The 18,999-nt window shown below is 39.0% G+C and overlaps 1 protein-coding gene across 9 annotated transcripts in view; it reads left to right on the top strand.

Annotated features, from left to right (window-relative positions):
- Positions 1-18,999, top strand: part of fam13b (family with sequence similarity 13 member B) — a 64,263-nt gene that overhangs the window by 16,571 nt on the left and 28,693 nt on the right. For 6 of the 9 annotated variants that reach the window (XR_004615186.1, XR_004615187.1, XM_034598072.1 and 3 more), the window contains exons 2-7: positions 1,687-1,837; positions 3,362-3,565; positions 7,185-7,397; positions 8,275-8,452; positions 8,974-9,118; positions 18,234-18,361. Coding sequence is in view for 7 of the 9 variants with exons in the window: in XM_034598072.1 (XP_034453963.1) it covers positions 3,400-3,565; positions 7,185-7,397; positions 8,275-8,452; positions 8,974-9,118; positions 18,234-18,361 (830 nt within the window). In the remaining 2 variants the exon portion in view is untranslated. The remainder of the gene's footprint in view (positions 1-1,686; positions 1,838-3,361; positions 3,566-7,184; positions 7,398-8,274; positions 8,453-8,973; positions 9,119-18,233; positions 18,362-18,999) is intronic. The other 3 variants (XM_034598071.1, XM_034598075.1, XM_034598074.1) reach the window with 1 other exon arrangement.

Genomic DNA, 18,999 nt, shown 5'->3' with positions numbered 1-18,999 from the left:
CATATTCCCACATGGACAAACTCAAAGGACAGTATCTGTCTTCCTCCACACTACAGACACACAAACCAACGCAAAGTCACCCTTTACGACTCACAAACTCTTAATACACACACAGGGACAAATTCTTCAGCAAACATGAGTGCACATAGTTTACCTGTTGTCTCTCTCTCTCTCTGACTCAAATGATCGATCTGTTTTGAGCAAGAAACACGTTTTCACTCTCGACAGGCTCATCAAGCACACACATGCATATTCACATGTATGGAAACCTTAAGACATAAATGCACACACATGTTCTGAAGTGGCCACAATTAACATGGACAACACCCGCCCCACACAATCAGATTTGAAGTGACAGTTTACTTCAGATGGGCATGCACAGACATGTATTAGGACACACACACACACACACACACACACACAAACACACACACACAGGCTCAGCTTTGGAGCCTCGCCTGTGTTAGTTTAATTATTGTGTTCAGTCCTCCAGCTGACTCTTGGGCAAACTGACATCTCAAGCCTGGAAGTAAGAGGATGGGATTAGAGAGGAAGGAGAGGAGAGGAGAGGAATAAAAGGGGGGACATGACAGGTACAAAAGAAATGAAGGTAAAAAAAAAAAGGGAGCCTAGCAAATGGAAAGATAGGAGGACGGGTCCATAAAACAAAAACCAGGAGAAATCCAGTGGATTCTTTTTTTAGCAGTGAATTACTTTGACTTCAGTGATTCTCAACTCCTTGAAGGAGACACTCAAACGTGACAAGACGACTCATTTGAGGATGTTTGTAATCCGATTCCATAGATTCACCTCATCGTCTTTGTGGTTCAATCTTTGCCTCAATTTGTGTCTCCTGTGACCAGTTTGTGAGAAGGTATTTTGCATGTGGTTTACAAAGCGTTTTCTTGATTCGTTGCATATATTCCTTGAGTTGCAGTTGCTTTAATGAACTGTTTAGAATATGGGTTAGCATCGTCCTTGTGTAAACAGCCTGGAGCTATTATGAAAAAGAGCCATAAGCAGTCATTTTTAACCCTTCATTGTATAATCTCTAATTTATTTCAGATGCAGTGGCGTGTGTTTGTGGTAAACAGCACGGCTTGTAATTCTTTCTTGGACATTTGGTTGATATTTGAATTACTGTGAATTGGACTCTTTCTTGTTCAAACAGCCAGTTGGCTATTCTGTCGTCCAAGTTGGAAGAAAGTTTGTGTTCGGCTGCCTCAAAGAAGAACTGAACTTACTGGTTTACACAGATGGCATGGAAGTAATTATCTGTGGTGCCCACATGATGTTGCAGCTGGTGTCTGTATTGGCTGGGTCTATTATTATTCTAAGTTGTAGAGTTGGTGTTAATGCTCAATTCAAAAGGCCATGTCTTGCTGTGTATAACAAAAATAATTGTATTTTTTACTTTCACTACTTTTTTATTTTTATGCTAAAATAATATAAAGAATTGTGAGAATCTTTACGAGAGACTCAAACTCAAAAAGAAGAATCAGAAGAAATGCAAAAAAGTTATAATGAGATGTTTGTAACTATATAAATACTGTTACTTACCAAATTCCATGTTTTCTTTTTTTCTCACCTCTGTCTCCACCTTCACACTTTTTTCCTCTCACTTCTGCCTTCATCTCCATTTCTTTACTTTTCTCTGCACTTTCTCTCCTCCCTGTCTGTCCTCAGTGCAGCTACACGGAGTCCTGCGAGAGGATTTGCGGTCTGTCAATGAGGAACTACCGGCTGATCTTCTGCCACAACCTGAAGCAGCCATAGATGATTCAGTGGTTCTCTGGCCAGGGGAGGAGAGGATAGGATACACTTTCACTGCTACACGGTGAGTACACACACACACACACACACACACACATACACAGATACACACACACAGATATAGAGGCAGTGGTGGAAACACTGCAGCAGGTGAAGTTGAGATATTGTCTGACTCAAGTTGACAAACCTGTTGGAAAAGAAAAACTCTACAGTCTTAGAAACATTGATTGGCCATAGACTATGTATGTAATCATAGGCCTGTAGACTTTCCCTTTTTGCCAGACACTTTAACATACACTCAGAGACCTTGTTCATTATTAACACAATGCAAATACTGGGTAGAGTCTCTCTCTGCTCTTAAAATAGCCTTAAATCTTTACTAGCATTGATTCCACAAGATGTGAAATATGTGTGTAAGATTCTGCTCCACGTTGACATGATTGCATCACAAAAAGTCTGCAGATTTGTCAGCTGCACATTCATGCTGCAAATCTCTCATTCTACCACATCCTGTGGATTCAGATGTGGTGACTGTGGAGGCCACAGTGAATTCATAGTCATGTTCAGCTTTAGATTACCTTTGGTTTATGACATGTTGCTGGAAGCAGCCACAGAAGACAGGTACATTGTTTCCATAAGGGATACACATAGTCAGCCACAGCACTTAGATAGGCTCTGGTAAATTCACAAACTTTATAGTTTTGGTTAACCTGTGTCCACTGCAGCCTCAGATTTCAGTTTTTGGCTGAGGGGAATGAAAGCCCATGTGTTTTTTTAATCAGCCTCCAGACTAAATGTGCTGAGCATTCTTAGGTGCCTCTCTGCTCACTGCAGTTGTGAAGAACAGTTATCTGAGCTGTCCTTTCTGGCAGAAACCCGTCTGGCAACCCATCCTTGACCTCTCTCATCAACCAAGCATTTCTGTCCGCAAAGCTGCTGCTCACTTTATAGTGAATATACATCTGAAATAAGAATCTTGGATATAAAAATCCCAGATCAGCTGTCGGAGCCACTAAAATCTAATTTTCTCCCATTTTTATATTTGTTATAACTGGATATCCTGTCCTTTATGTATTGTACTGCTGCCATATGACCTGAAAGGATAATTAGAGTAATAAGCAGGTGTACAGATGTTCCTAATAAAGTGCTTGACACAGGTGTAAATGCATATGCAGGTCATTATCATATAGCTCTTCTTCTTCGCCCTTTTCCCCTCCCACCTCTCCTCCTCCTCCCCCTCGTCTGTCTTGGCTAGATGACAGGCTGTGGGGGTTTACTGCAACATGTGACAATCAATCAAACCAACCATTTCTATATGTTCAAATGTGGTAAACACATCTTGTTTGTGTGTGGACAGCAGAGAGATTCGGCTTGTGTCCCTTCATCTTTCTTTTTGTTATCTCCACCTTTTCTCCATTGGTCTTGATGATTGTGTGTTCTTTGGTTTGCAGTGTGTGTATTAGCGAAGAAGAAAAATGTTTTTCTTCGCCAGGCTGCATCCTTCACCAAAGCTCTTATTTTGTAAATCCTCCCATCTCACTTTTGTCTTATCGCCTCCCCTTTGCTTTTTTCCCTTTTCTTTTCAAAGACGTGAGGTCTTGGCGGGTTTGTGGTGAGGAGGCGGCCATGAGGAAGAGCGTGTCTCTGTTGCCAGGCAATGAGGGCGGGAGCTCGGCCAGCACCACACGGGTCTTTGGAGTCCCTTTGGAGGAGGTGTCTCACACACAGACAATAAGTGGCCATGAGGTTCCTGCCCTGGTCAAACACATTGTCGAATACATCGAGGAACATGGTGAGTGATGGACACAAACGAACAATATAAACACACAGTACAAAACGTATAGAAATATTCATTAAAATGCTAAAATTCAGCTTTTTCCCATTTGTGTAAATATCAATTCAATATCCCGAAATAATTCATATGTGAATCACTGCCGTAAATCAGAATGCTCAAATCCAAAATATTCGGGTATCAGTGCAACAATACCAATACATTTGAATGTCTAATATGCCAATAAAATCATAGTCTTGCAGAGAATATACGGTAATTCATGCTGAATGAAACCTCATGACACATGCTTTAATATGGCAACTTTTATTTGATTAGGTTGTTTTCTATTAACATGATTAAAATGGCGAATATTGTCTCGTATTTCCCTTTAGTTTAACTTACTTGATAAGTTTTACATGGACTATGTTTCATTGATGTTTGTGTCTGCACGGATTATTTAGCGTTGTGTGTTGTTGAGCCATAGTGGGTGCTGTTGTACCTTTGAGCATTCATGTTTACAACTCTGCTATAAGTCATCACTACCATTACCTTCTACCACACACACATTCGTATGTCGTTAGGGGAGAGATAGTTTATGTTATAAGATGAACTCTGAATGCACCGGCTGCTTGCTCCTTCATTACATAACCATTCTGTCAACTGCAGATCTTATTGCTTTGTAGCCGACATATTTTGTTGCTGCGTGTTCTACAAGAAGCTGACAATGAAAACAATGACACACTGGTTTTAACGTGATCACCGAGAGAGGGTGGAGTAAACGGCTGATAAACTGGTAAAGCTTCATTCTTAGCAAACAAATACAGTCCAAACGCCCCATATCTGTCTGTCTGTCTGACTTTGACTCTGAAAACAGGGACAAAAACATTTAGATTATCTACGGGTCAATATGCCTAAACATGCCTTTGATGGCTGCCACACACACACACACACACACACACACACACACACACACACACACACACACACACACACACACAGCTACTGTTGACCTGCCGTGACTGCTCTTGCATCAAAGATATAGTTTATGTTATAAGATGAACTCTGAATGCACCGGCAGACACGGTCTGCTTCCCCCTTCATTACATAACCATTCTGTCAACTGCAGATCCACTTGTCAAAACAGAAGAGCTTAACCATGGAGAGAGGAAGCTACCAATAACACTGGTCCTGGACCTTTTCCACATCCCCCCTGGATTATTTCTTTTCAGTCCTCGCAGAGCAGGGATGTTAGTCTTATGTCATTCTCTTTTTAAGCTTTTTAGCTTTTAGGTTAGCAGTTTCAGACATTTTGCTCTGACAGATGAGAGGGATAAAATTGGCAACTTTGACTTTGTAAACAACCAAAGTATTTCACAAACCAAAGCCAGAAGTTGTCTGTGTTTGGCTGGTAATGGTAGTCACTACATAACATCAGCAGTACCAGTTTAATTTTTTATTTTAAATGCTATGATGCATTTTTGTGCTGAGGATGCATTGTTGGTGCGAACCCTGAAGAAATGGAATGAGTCATTTGGATTTGTTTATCTTGTTTCACTAAATCTCATTTTCTCCGGTATGTGCAAAATGACTAACATCTCCTTTTCAAAAACATTCATTGCACACAAAGATCCATTTGTAGAATAAAAGAAAAAAAATTATATTTACTTTCTGTCTTACAGTTGAAGTAGCAGCTATAAAAATGCCTCCCATAAGATGCAGGAAACTCGTGGAAAGTCAATAAATTATTTACAGTAATAACTGAATAAAGAGAAGCATCCAGAAGATGTTCAGTTATAAAGCTTTCAAACATGTCAACAAGAGCATGGTGATACATATACATCTATATATCATTGGAAGTAATTAGAGCTTTCATTGGCTTTGGGCTTGTGAAAACCAGTTCACCAAGAAAGGATTTCTAACATACATCTACATTGACAAGTCAAACAATAGAGAAAGCTTCCTTTTCTAATTTCCTCCATTGTGCAGTGACAACTCTCTGTCAGGACATTTTCTTGTCAAACCTGTCAAGACAGTGTTTTCTTTTTTTTAACTGTTGGAAGGAACCTTCACCTCGAGTCCCCTCGAGTGACCAGCGAAGCAGGCCGGTGCTTTGTTTGACTGCTCGTCCACATGAGGTTATGTAATATGTCTCTAATCCCCCGGGGCTCTGCTGGCAGCAGCACTGCCAGTCCAGAAGTTATTGAGCCAGTGAAAAGGTCTTACTGTCTCTTATTTCACTTGTGTGTGATGCTGGAGGTTTTGAGTAGAAGCAGGGTGATGGAAAATGAGGTAACCGGGTAATTGGATGTTAAGGCCGAGATGGAAAATAGAAAGCACCTGAAGGTGTGTCAGAGCAAAGCATTGGCATCTGTGACGGATTAAATTCCTTACATTGTTTGGACAAGGACTAAATGCTTTGGCAGTTATTTTGTTGTGTTCCACAAGACTGAGCAATGCTTTAATCAAATCAGTCAATCAAATATGTCTGTGGACGTTGTTGACACTGCTTGACATTGTGATATAAAAAGGAATTTAGTTTTTCTTACCCGTTGTGTCCCTAACGTTAACAGAGGAGAAATCGGTGAACAGGAGTCAGATGGACTTACCAGGCAGGCGTTACATAATCCTTGAGTCACAACATATTACCACTTTGACATCTTAAAGCATTGCCCATTGTGTTTTTTACCCGATAGGTTTTTTTTAATTTCTTCGTCTAGTGAATAATTACTCGCAGTGCGACAGGATTTGCAACAAGTGACAGCACTGTGTGGGAATGGAGTAAAAAATCTAAAAGCGTCAGTAACAATGATCCTGTCATAGTAAAATAAAAGGCACATTCTCTTACGGTTCTTTTACCTTTTCATAACCAACAATTTGACAAGCATGCCATCGTCATGCAGCGATTGGATGCTACTAACTTCTCTTTCTAGCTCTGTTTTTCTGTCTTCAAACAACAACCCACTACTTTTTGTTTGAACTGAGTGTAGAACTCTAAAAGAATTAGAGAGACTGAATTTGTAAAACACATTTATATGATTCAATGCATCCCACTCTGTCTATTACAGCAGCCTTTGAGTGTGACCCTTTTGGAACAGGTGTTAACATGTTTGACTTTGGACATGGAACTCAACAGACAAACTAATAGTTAGAAGTGTGCTGAGCCCTTTAGGCTCAACAGGTGAACTGATATCTTCTGAAAACCACTCAAAGTTTAACTTAACAGGTCAATCTGCATTCTCTTATGGGAGCTGTACTTTTTTAGAGTAGAATAAAGGTTAGCCAGGATTAGCTTGTAGTTAATGGAATAGAGTTTACATGTAGACAACAGTTTTGTTATCCATCCAAAAAAGTGTATATGGTGCAAATGTCCTCAAATCATCTTCATTAAATTTGCATTTATTTAGATTTGTGAAAATCCGACCAAGAATTGTTGTAGTACCAACAGTAGTGTTCAGAGCTGTGAAAAACACAAACATGTTTTGCAAGAGATTCATGTGTCAACACAATCAATAATACAAACGCAACATTATACAAGAATATACTGCTAAAAATACACAGTATAATACATCTATAAGGTAACTATAACAGTATTCCAAGTATTAATACATGACTAAGTAATTATTGCTGCTTCTATCATCAGGTCATCTGGACCTGGAGGGGCTCTTCCTGGTTAATGGCAACGCAGAGCGTGTGGATTGGCTGCGTCAGCGCTATGACAGTGGTGAGGAGGTGGAGCTGGAGAAGGAGGCTGACCTGGCGTCAGCGGTCAGTTTGCTGCGGCTCTTCCTGCAGGAGCTTCCTGAGCCCGTTATACCAACAGCGATACAGGGACACATACTACAGCTACACCAAGGTGTGTGTGACAGGAACTTCTTATCCACCTCTAATGCTCTTATGTATATTGCTCCACACACTCGCCCCACTCTCTTTTTGTCAACTGCTATTTTTTTGGGTGCTTGTTGCAGATACTGATAAATTGTTGCTTCCCTTTATTGTGAAGTTTGATGGTTTTGGAAATCCCCTGTTTAGGGCCTAATCTGACCAAATAACAAGGCACAAAATAGAAGTGAAATACATTCTTGTTCTCCATTTTTGGATTTCCTTAAAGATGGTATTACATGTTTTAACCTGTTATGATTGTGACTATGGAGACAGATCCAAGCTAAACTGTGAACACATAGTACAGTGGATCTCTAAATTAAGTGGAAACTGGCTAAAACAACCTTGTTCCAAACATGAACCTGGATATATCTGCCTCTTCTGGCTGCTTGCACAGGAAAACATGAAAAACGTAATAACTATTAGGAGTTGTCTGATGGGGCACCAGTCCATCTATGACAGCAGGGTCTGTTGTCTATGTGTTTCTAAGAGAGATAAAGAGAGTGTGACAGTGTCGATTATTGAGCACTGCAGACAGCTCCACGAAGCAACAGTAAAACACTGGTGGTGTAGAGGGTTGAACACGTTCTCAACTGTGTCATACTTTCACAGAAAGAAAACAAAGGAGAACACTATAATTTACACACAGTATTAAAAAGGCTGTGTAGCAACATTAAGTGCGGCATGTATAAAGTGCACTGGTGCTAATGGGAATTATAAACCAACACCCTTTTTGCAGTAAAACAGCTTACAGTAATAACAGTGAGTAAGAGATGTGCAATGGATGTTAGGAGCATGTTAATAGTTGCATGTTTAATCATAACCACAAGTCTATTTTGAACCATCCCTAGATTACAGCAATGAGGAAGAGCTGTGTAGAAACCTGAAGTACCTGCTGCAGCAGCTTCCCCAGCTGAACTACGGCCTTCTGCGTTTCCTGTGCCGCTTCCTGGCCAGCGTGGCATCACTTCAGCAGGAGAGCTGGAACGTCGGGGCGCTGGCCGCCGTCTTCGGGCCAGACATATTCCAGTAAGATGCCTGTACAGGGCCATCTCATAATTGTGATTAACACTATCACTGTGCCTTTGCAAAAAAAATCTAAACTGTCAAGTATTATGTGCAGAGGACAGGCAAGAATATCTATTTAGCTTTTTGTGTTGTTTAAATTCATATGTCTGAGCGTGAAGTCATAATTTATAGCAACAGAACTGCCTTCAAATTTATGCATTAGAAATAAAATCATCTAGCTCGAATTGGCCCATATCATCAAATCAACAAAAAGGAATCAGGATTGCTGTGCTGGAGAAATTGATTTCACTGAAGCCTCACATGTGACACTGCAGCTGGTACAGCCACAGATTGGACCGACAGCTGTACTGCTATTTCTTCTTCGTTTTACAATGATCAAGAAAGCATCCATGTGTGTAAAAGAAAATACGTCAAAACACATAAGCACTTTCACAGAAGTTTATTCAGCTACTAGAATTATTGAATATCCAATGGGTGGCATGGCACAGTCAACACACCTCTTTCTCGTCCTCCATCTGCAGTCTATCATCAGAAGGAGAGGACCTCCGGGACCAGGAGTCTGTAAGCAGAGTCCTGGCAGAGCTGCTGGACAACCAGGAGGGCCTGTTTGACTCAGAGGACGATGATGTCTCCACCACCAACGACTACAGCTCCATTAACGAACAGGTACTGCCCATCTCATCATGTCCCCGCATGTATGCATCTTCTCAATCACTCTGTCTCTTTTTCTTTTATGCTGTGTGTAACTATCTGCTTGCATATCTGGTAATATACAAATAGTACACATGACACACTTTCACATTTTATTGTAATTTAAGAAAAAGTTGTTTTATTCATAATTTAGTTCAAGCCGTCGTAGCAAAACATTTCATCACATCTCACAGAGAAGATGTCCTCTTAGCGTATTGTCCTATTCTTAATCCCAACCTATAAATCCACTCTTTATAGAATTAATGGCTTTGAAGTGATGATTTATTAAGTGATAAATGAAATAAAACATTTGGAAAAATGTACAAAAAACATCACAATAAAAAGCAGAATATAGTCTAGATATGCCACGATGTTAAGACTATGTTTTGGATGCTGTTTGCCAAATGTCGACATTCCTGACATATGAGCAAAGAAATTACAAACCTCGTCTTTGTCTTCTTCTCTTGTTGTTTTTTTCTTCCTCTGTAATGGTGCCCAAATAGAAGAATGTGGCATTTAACTCTGCCAAGGTCAGGGTTGAGATTCCTTCTGGGTGGAATCAGACTAATCCTTTGATAAAAAGTAGAAGATTAAAATGTTGGTGTGCCATTAGACTACATAGTGGAAAAAGACAGCGATAAATGAGTGATGATATAGAGGAATGTGGCATAGAACGGTTTAATATATATTCAAATGAATCATCCATTATTTAACATATCATTTGGTCTGTGAATTTATTAACTTCAGGTTTTGAGGTGTATGTTAACATGCTTGATATGTCTGTAACAGACCTGCTTCTGTCCTTCACGTACTACAAAAATGAACTGCATGAAAAAATCTGAAGAAGAAATAAGAAGTCTTCCGCTTTTTGCGAATTAGTTTGAACAAACACATTCATTTATTTGAATCCTCAATATCTCCAGCAGTAGATGTATTAATCATTTACCAGTGATTATTGATTTTTATTTATTAAAAGATTTTGGTACATTAACATTAATATTGACAGGAACTGAATGAGTGTCTTGTAGTGCAACAGTGACTTCAGGCTGAGAATAATTAATTGGCCGCCTAGTGTGTAGGAATGTAAGTAATGCTCTTCAGCCGTACTCCCGTCCTTTATCTATTCATCAACAGTACATTGTATTCCTGAACAGAAAGTGAAAAAGAATCTGGAACAACTTGGCACACCCACTGTACACAGAGGTTTTAGATATACTCTGTCTCCCACTATACATTCCTGTTGTTGTCTCAGGCCGGCATTGAACAAACAGAAAGCGACAGACTAAACAAACTCAAAGGCATTTCCTGCTGTTACCCGGCAACACAGCAGTGCAATGTGTGGCAAAGGTAACATTTAACATCAGGTTGTTCCTCATTACATAGTTATTAAATGTCAACGTAAACACAAACACGATAATCACGAGACAGTTTTATGTTGAAGTGAAAGGTTACAGTATAAGTCATTGTGAAACTGTGGTCAGAAGAGAAAGAGAAACCTTATAGTATCTGCAATAGTTCAACTATTCAAAAACGTTCTTTATGTCTGCTTTAGTCTCGTCTTCTTCACAAATTCTCTTCCTTTTAAAGGCATTTTTGCTATTTTTCTGCTATTTTCACCATCTTGAGTCCTTAGAGTTGTTATCTGCTATGTCCTTCCTTAAATTCATTAAAACATCTAATCTCTTACAAAAGCTCCGGTTTGTAAAAGAAAACAAATTAGATTGAAATTGAGTTCAGAGCAGCAGTAAACTTGAGTAAAAAAATCCTCCCATGCAAATCATTGAATTTATTTTTATTTTCCAAATTCAATTACCTTATCTATCTGGCTTTTTCCCTTCTGTCTCCCATTGTAAATTATATTGGCTGTTCTGTCACATGAATGAGAATATAGAATTATCCAGAGGGACAATGAGAAAAGGAGCAGAAGAGGACAAGGCGCTCTGAGAGACTGCGAGAAAAATCTGTAAAGACAAATCATCCAAGCAGCGATTCCTGTGTCTTATGTAAGAGAGAGGGCAGTAAAGTAGGAGGAGGAGAACGCAGACAGGAAGATGGGGGAGAAAAAAATAAAACAAAGGGAGAGATGGTGATGGAGAGGAGGGATAAGAAAGAAAAAGCCGGTGATGATGTAATTTTGCATCTCACACCTACAGCCCCTGCACTACACTGGGGACGGCTCTGTGTGATCAAACACTCATGGGAGGGGATTATCTCCCACACACTCTAAGTCTCCAATAAGACAGGGTTCAGAACAATTCAAATTAAACTACAGAAAAAACTGGCAATGTAAAGGTTAAAATGGGAGTTTGACAAAGGATCACATGAAAGATGTAGGATGTGAGAGAGAGAGAAGAGTGCTGTTGTTGTTTTGTGGTATGTTTGGGCCGAACTGTGAATCTCAATGAGGCTGACAAGTGCCAAGCCGGAGTTTGGTTCATTTGTTGACAAAATACAAGTCAGTGGAATTGTGTTGTTAAAGTGAGCGTGAATCTTTGCTCAGGCTTGTTGTTGCTGTTGTGATGACACCAGTGGTTGTTTGTTTTGATTCAGCTAAACTGTATTTTACTTCTGGGGCCTCTGGACACAGCAGGGAACAAATAAATGCTACTGGAAATTATTTACTTATTTGTTTTAGATCAAATTTCCGTACTTCAGTTTCTGTGCGTTCAGACCCGAGAGAACTCAATGTTTTTGACGGAGCTCAGTCGAAGGGCTTGACTGTCAGGGTCAGTTTTGACTCCTCAGCACACATTTTTCTAAGAAAGCACCGCAGACAGAAAACACATTGTAGTCATAATAAATATATTATGTCTTGAAGCATTATTAAGCCGTTGTCTTTTGAATTGTATTATCCAGAGCGCAAGTATTTGGACAGCTTCTCTGTTTTTCAATTTACATAATAGTAATGTTGGCTACTACATTAAAGTGCTGAGAATCTAATTCAATTTGAGTGGGTTTATAAACAAAATAGAAGGTATAGAAAATAAGTGTGTGACATCTGCCGACTCTGAATCACGAGCTGGTTCCTTTTTTAATCTCCACAAGTTCCTCTTTCCATAGTATTAGTAGGGCTTTAATTTATTTTGTCTTTCTGTTTAAATTTGTTCCAGAACACCACTGGTTTCCTTTTGTGTGTTTTCAGTTCACTGCAGCCCAATCTCTCTGCTTTATGAGGTTTATCAGTGGTTGCATCTTGTGGTGACTCCTCTGCAGTTATAGTCATGAAGTCTTCTCTCGTTAACACGGAAACATGTACGCCTACGCCTTGGAGAGTATTCTGTGCAGTAATTGTCAGGTTTTTCTTCACCATGCTAATGATTTTCAGCTCATCCACAAAACTTGTCAACCAACTCATTTCCCTTTTTATAGTTTTTAAGTATACCCATACTTTTCTTCGAGAATGTACTGTTGTTTTTGTGTCCTCCACACAGTTCTTTCAATTTTGGCCTAGACCCACTCAAAACAATGACAAGACTTGGCTCTTTATTGTAGTATCCATTTTGTTATTTTAGATTAAATGTGCTGAGGCCCAGAGCCTGACGAACAACACATGTGTATCTGTCCAAATACTTATTGCAGCAGCAGTGCAGCAGCAGTGTGTAGTGACTATGAAAAGCGAGCAAACTGTTCTGTCTAACAAGGTCACACCCCATTGTTTTGGACCTGCTGTGCATTTGGTTGTAGAGAAAACAAGACATGGTTTGTAGGATTGATTTGATTTAGCCACTGAATTTGAGACCTGTGCTTCTTAAGCTCCTTTCAGACATAATACATAAATGTGATGTTGCAACAGCAATATTACTCTTTTTGATCCAGGTACATTTCTCAGCGTGCTTAGATCTGAAGTCATTGTATTTATATAATGGGACAGAAACATGTGGCAAAGTATGCACAGAAAAATTAAAGGCACATTGAATATCCAAAACATTTAACCTGCATCATGAGAGCAATGAGGAATTTTAAAGAGACACAAATAATTGTTATTATATTAATTTATGCATCTCTCTACATTATAAAAGAGATTGGATTCTTTAAATAAATGATAATGAAATGAAAATTGAATCGGACATTTATTGGGTTTATTGTGTGAATAGACATCATTAAAACATCAGGTTTGTCCCTGTTAGGAAAGGAAGGACATTTTTCTTAAATTATTTCATGACTTTTGAACTCGCCCTTCTTGATATTGCTAAGTAAGTTATCATGTCTGAATAAAGCCATAAGCATCATCAATGCAGTGGCAACCTATTAGCCGAGCCTAATGGCCTCGTCGTGTTAAAACAAGTGAAAAATAAAAGTTTTTTCATATCCACTCCAAAATGTAATGGGTCGTGTCCCCACGCACACAATTTCATGGAAATTGGTTGGGTAGATGAAACCAGCACAGTTAAGTATTTTGTGTGTGTAAAGGGCTTTAGTGGAAGCTGGGCTGCTAACACAGGACTGAAGACGGCCTTATTTTACCACGCCTGTTAGTGTAACCTCAGCAGATAAACAAATCAGCGTTAGTGGAGTGCTTCTGGAGCTGAGCCACGTTACAGATGTCACAGCGAATGTACAACTGTACCCTGGACTGTGGACATTAATTAGAACGGGGCAAATGCACTAACGTTAGCAATACCAGAAGATGTCACAATGTTCAATAGCAGGGAACATCTTATAGTAGGTTGGAGTATATACAAGCAATAACCTATCTAAGACATTGCAGAGAGATGTTTAATATCTCTGAGGGCACACTTTTTTTTTGTTTCATCAAACACAAGCCGGGTGTTGATGTATTCACTTTGACAGCATGTTATGAGTAGTCGGAGAGAATGCGAATGTCCATAAATCAGTGGCTTCCACACTTTCTTAACTTGAAAGCTGCATCACACGGCCCACTCACTGCAGGGACGTTAGGCCAGAGGACTTATCTCCAGTGGAACTGCTGCTGCAAGTAAACAGTACAGTCACGCAGGCAAGGATGAGCGAGAAGACGTGTAGAATAGTTTGGAGGTTTTTTCACTGCTTAAATTCTGCCGCTTGAATACTAACATGTTTGTTTTGAAGACAAAATATTCTTCACTTAGCAATCATTTGGATTCCTTCTGGTTTTGCGAGTACCTTGTATTTTCGCAATCTCTCCTCAAGCAGAATAGGATCAGATTCTTTTTAATTGAGGAGCAGTTCAGTATTTTATATCTCTGCCAAGGAGGTTTGGTTTTTTGCCACCGTCTGTTTGTTTGTTTGTCAGCAGAATTAAACAAACACTACTGAACGTATTTCCACAAAACTTGGTGAAAGAATGGGTCATTGGCAGAGAAAGAAGCCATTACATTTTGGAGTGTATCCAGGATTTATTATTCCACTTTCTTTAACATTGTGAAATAGCTATTTTTTTTACATTTTCACCAATTTCTCTGTGAATATTTCATGGAACATAATGGGGGAAAATTGCATATTTAGGGGACTGATATCTATGAGTTTGTGCAATTGAGTGCAGCTTGATTGAATTTCAGGGGACTGTTGAGCCATCTAGTTATTTACTTTTCATTTATGTGATTTAAACCTAATCAATTTGTTTTTGGGGGGATTTGATTCTACTTAATCAGTTGCTCTCATCAGGGGTTTTTAGACAAAATTCTCCAAACACATTCAGCAGGGCAGGACAATTACTTAGATTAGAAATATAGAGTTTATATTAAATAAAGAAGCACTGAGGTGTTGACCATATTGATGTTGCCTGAACTAGTAGTAGAATAAAGGTATAAAAGAACCTTTAAAACCACAGATATACTGTAGGTCAGCCGCAGTCAGTTTTCATTGTTCTGTGTTCTTGCCCCAGTAACTACTGAACTAGCCACTGAATACTTGTTTCTCTATTTTCCATCCTGTGTTTTAAACCTGTGAATCACATGCACAAGCTCACGGACACATAATACACAGCAACTGCTCCTTTTAAACTCAGTGATTCGTGCCTTAATGTGATTAAAGTTTTCCACTGTCCAAAATAAAGGGATAATATTTCCAGCCCTGTGAATGACAGGTCATCCTGACAGGATTTAACGACACTGATCCCTTTATGTTGTTACGTCAACTCAAAGACTTTCTGATAGCTTAAGTCAGCAGAACCCTCATCATATTTACGTGCAGTAGGAATAAACACTTATAGCTCAGGTGGCAGTTATACATTCCTGTTTTATTGTTCATTATTTCACCGTCTGTGTTTTAATGGGTCGACACAAAGTGACTTCTGTTTATAAGGTGACATCCAGGCTCGTTTTTTCCACGTCGCTGATCAGCGGCCTTGATAGAATATGCTCTTTGAAGCTGGTGTTTAATTCAAGGTTATATTCAAGGTATCCTTCATGCATATTACTGCAGAATGGCTCTGAGTGAATTTTTACATCATTGTAATGGAGATCAGACTTTTCGATCCACGTTTTTATGTGATTAAATCCTGCAGTTTTTATTCTGAGCTTTCCACAGTCCTGTTTAATTTAATGGAGAGATGTTGTTTTCCCTCTTTTTATTTATTTATTATTGACAGGCAATTTTACATATTAGATGCACTTAAATGTCCTGAAGTCAAATCACATGATGTATGACAGTGTCGCAGATTATAATATATATCAATAAATATTTGGCTGCTTTTTATAAATGCTGAAGAGTTACTGGGTTAATTTTATTCAACTATAATTAATACAGCAGAGAACACAAGGGCACTCAGACTGGGTGTGCACAGGTATTGAAAATAAAGAATTGAAGTGCATTTAATTATGTGACTGTACACAAGAGGTGCACAAGGGCTGTTATTTGAAGTATGAGGACGTGATGATTTGAAGTATTTATTTTATTTCCATATAGTTTATTAATATAGTTAACAAACAGACACACACACAGAGGAGCCCTGTGACTCATCCTTCCTGGTCTGCACATGAAATGATGTAAGAATTCCCTGACAGCCGATCATAGGTCTTAGAAAAGATGTTTCCATAGCGACGACACGGTGACAGCAACAGTTGGTGTTGCTGTTGACATGAGTGAAGGAGGGCGGCGAAGGAGACAGGGGGAAAATGTCACGGAGGGAAAAAAGAGTCTCGTGATGACGAATCCGACTCATGTCTTTTTAATCCTCGTCTTCTAACTGGGTTTTCCCCAGTTATGTTTAAACTAACTGTCTGTGCATTAAAAACATGAAAAAGACAAATATATGTTATAGTTAGGTACTGTACCTTCAGTGGATACTATTACATTAGAAATAAGACCAATAACCAGCCACAAGAAGTATTATCCCTTGAAATGTAATTAGCAGAAAAGAGATAAATTAGATATGTATCATTGGTAAAGTCCAGCTCAAGGATTTCTGTTTGTGTGACTTTGCTGTGAGCAAAGTATAATATGATGAGTTATTTCTGTCCACATTTTTAATCTCCTCCCTCCCTTCGTCTCTCTTCTCTTTACTTTCCCGTTCTCTCCTTCCCCTCCTCTCTGGCACTTATTTCACCCTCTCTTTTACTGTCAGATTGATTTCTTTCTGCCTTTCATCACTCCCTTCTTCTTCTGCCTCTGGCTCTCTCTACCCTTTCCTCACTCCCTTTATTGGTTGCCATTACCTCTGGCTTTAACCCAGAGTTGAGCTGTACTGGTCAAAATAACAATGTAATATTGTGCTTTTGTTTTGTGTAATGTCTGCTATTATAAACAATATGATGTAATTATTAAAATGTCCCTATATACATGGAGCTTTATACTGCCAGTTCCAGTTTCCATCCCACTTGTAAAAGGAACAAATTCCCATTGCTTTGCTTTTTTAAATCCTAAACTAAAATACTTAAAAATACTCTCATTGCAAAATCCCTCCTAGCTTTATTTTCTCCATATATGCTAAATATTTTTCACTTAATACAGCCATTTTTTTTTTCTTTCTCCTTTCCATTAAAATCTAAATCAATCTTCTTTTTTTAAACAAAGGAAAAGCTGCCTGGTATATAAATCATGACGTATCAACATCTGTAATAGCACTTTTTATTTTATGTTGAGCAATAAAATAGTTTTGACATAGTATCACGGATGCATAGTTTGCTTGTTACATAATGTGTAATGTGACTGAAAGGGGTACATTGCTCAGTCAACATGAAAATGATACATCACTGACCGAGCAGCACAGTAAATCCCTTTAAACCCTCCATCCCTCCTTCTTCTCCTTCTTCTCGTCCTGTCTTCAAGCTCACTGCCTCTATTTCTCCTTCCAAGAAGATCTTATTTTCTGTATCTCGATCCACTGTCTCCACTGTCTCCACTGTATCTGAGGTGTCTTGTGCTTCATCTCTATTTATGGAACAAACTGTGATGTCTTGTCCCTGTTTTACACACACATATTCTGTACTGCAGATCTGTATGTTCAAAAAAGATTATTTGATCATGTGAACACCTTTCTTTGAATCTCTGTAGCCAGAAATGTTTTCTGCTAATTTCTGTCTTGTGCAATTCTTCAGTCACTAAAAAAAAAAAGGGAAGTATTTTTTATTTTTCCCCTGCTGTGAAAGCTCGTTATGAACTCCCAACATCACACAGGCTTTCTAGAGAAGTCTGTTAAAGAAGTAAACTTTGGTACCAAGACAATCTTTTTTGTAAATTAGATCTAAAACTTTGGAAGTTTGCAAATCTTTATAATAACCATGAAATCTTGTTAATTCTGGGGGGGTGGGTGGGGAAGACCTGGAATAAGATCTATTATCTCATCCTCTGAAGTCCGTCCTGAGGCTAAAATGTCAGTTCCAGGAATTTGCTTCTAAGGCTTTTCAACACTTTATCAGATGGTCTCTTTATCTTCAGAATTCAAAAGTTTTGACGCCAGCAATTGCAGCAACTATATTGCAGGATTTTTCAGTCTACTGAAGTCAGATGAAGCAACATGAAAATTATTTTTAATTATTACTTAAAACTCAAATTGCTTAATTCTGGCGAATATGACAGCTACAAAGAAATCAGTGTTTAGTAATTGGCCATAACAGTTGACCTGTAATTAAGGTGTTTTTTTCATCTCAATAAATGAATACGTTTTTAGTGCTAACCTTTCTTGTCTGTCTTTTTCTATTTCTGTCTTCAGATCACCGAGCTGTTGGATGATGACAAGTGTGAGGCGGAATGTGAAGAGCTCCCCCAGGACGAGGAGGAGGGTCCCGCCTCCTCCGACTCGCCACAACACAATCACACTGACGACAGCCCTGCAGCCAGGTGAGATACTACGCCTGTGTTTGATATATTTTTAGACAAGATAATCACTTTTAAAAGATGGGATTTGACAGAGGTTATGACATGTGACAAAAGGTCCCTGACTGGATTTAAATACCAGGACATTGTATTTACATGGTAATTACCATCCTTCCAATCCGTCATTCAGTCGCTGAGTTATCTGCTGCTCTGCTTGGGAACTTTTATTCGTTGTATCATGGATTTTCAAGTTAAGATAATATTCCTTCACTTATTATGCCTTTCATACATCTTTAAACTTTTACCACTTATCTGTAGCAACCTTTTCTGATTATGAATTCAGTTGCGAAGCTCATTTCGCCACAGTTCAAAAAGCACAAGAGACTCATCAGATTGAGTTACTAATGGTGGAAGATTAAGTCAGGATTAAAATAATAATTTGTTGACACAGGACATGTCAGAGCTACAGCACTCTCATAGCAATGCTTCAGCACGAGAGGCTGCTCATCCTAAATGTTCCAGCAGTTTCCAGTTGGTCACACCTAAAGATGCAGAGCGACGCAGTGTGATGACCCGTCAATGATCATTAGCTGGTAACCAACCAGTAGACAAACCTTCTTTCATGGAGACGCTCACGTACGCAGGATAATGAGCCCCCCCCC

This window comes from Hippoglossus hippoglossus, chromosome 10 (assembly GCF_009819705.1).
Source record: "Hippoglossus hippoglossus isolate fHipHip1 chromosome 10, fHipHip1.pri, whole genome shotgun sequence".
Taxonomy (NCBI): Eukaryota; Metazoa; Chordata; class Actinopteri; order Pleuronectiformes; family Pleuronectidae; genus Hippoglossus; species Hippoglossus hippoglossus.
This window is presented reverse-complemented; position numbering and strand designations above follow the sequence as displayed.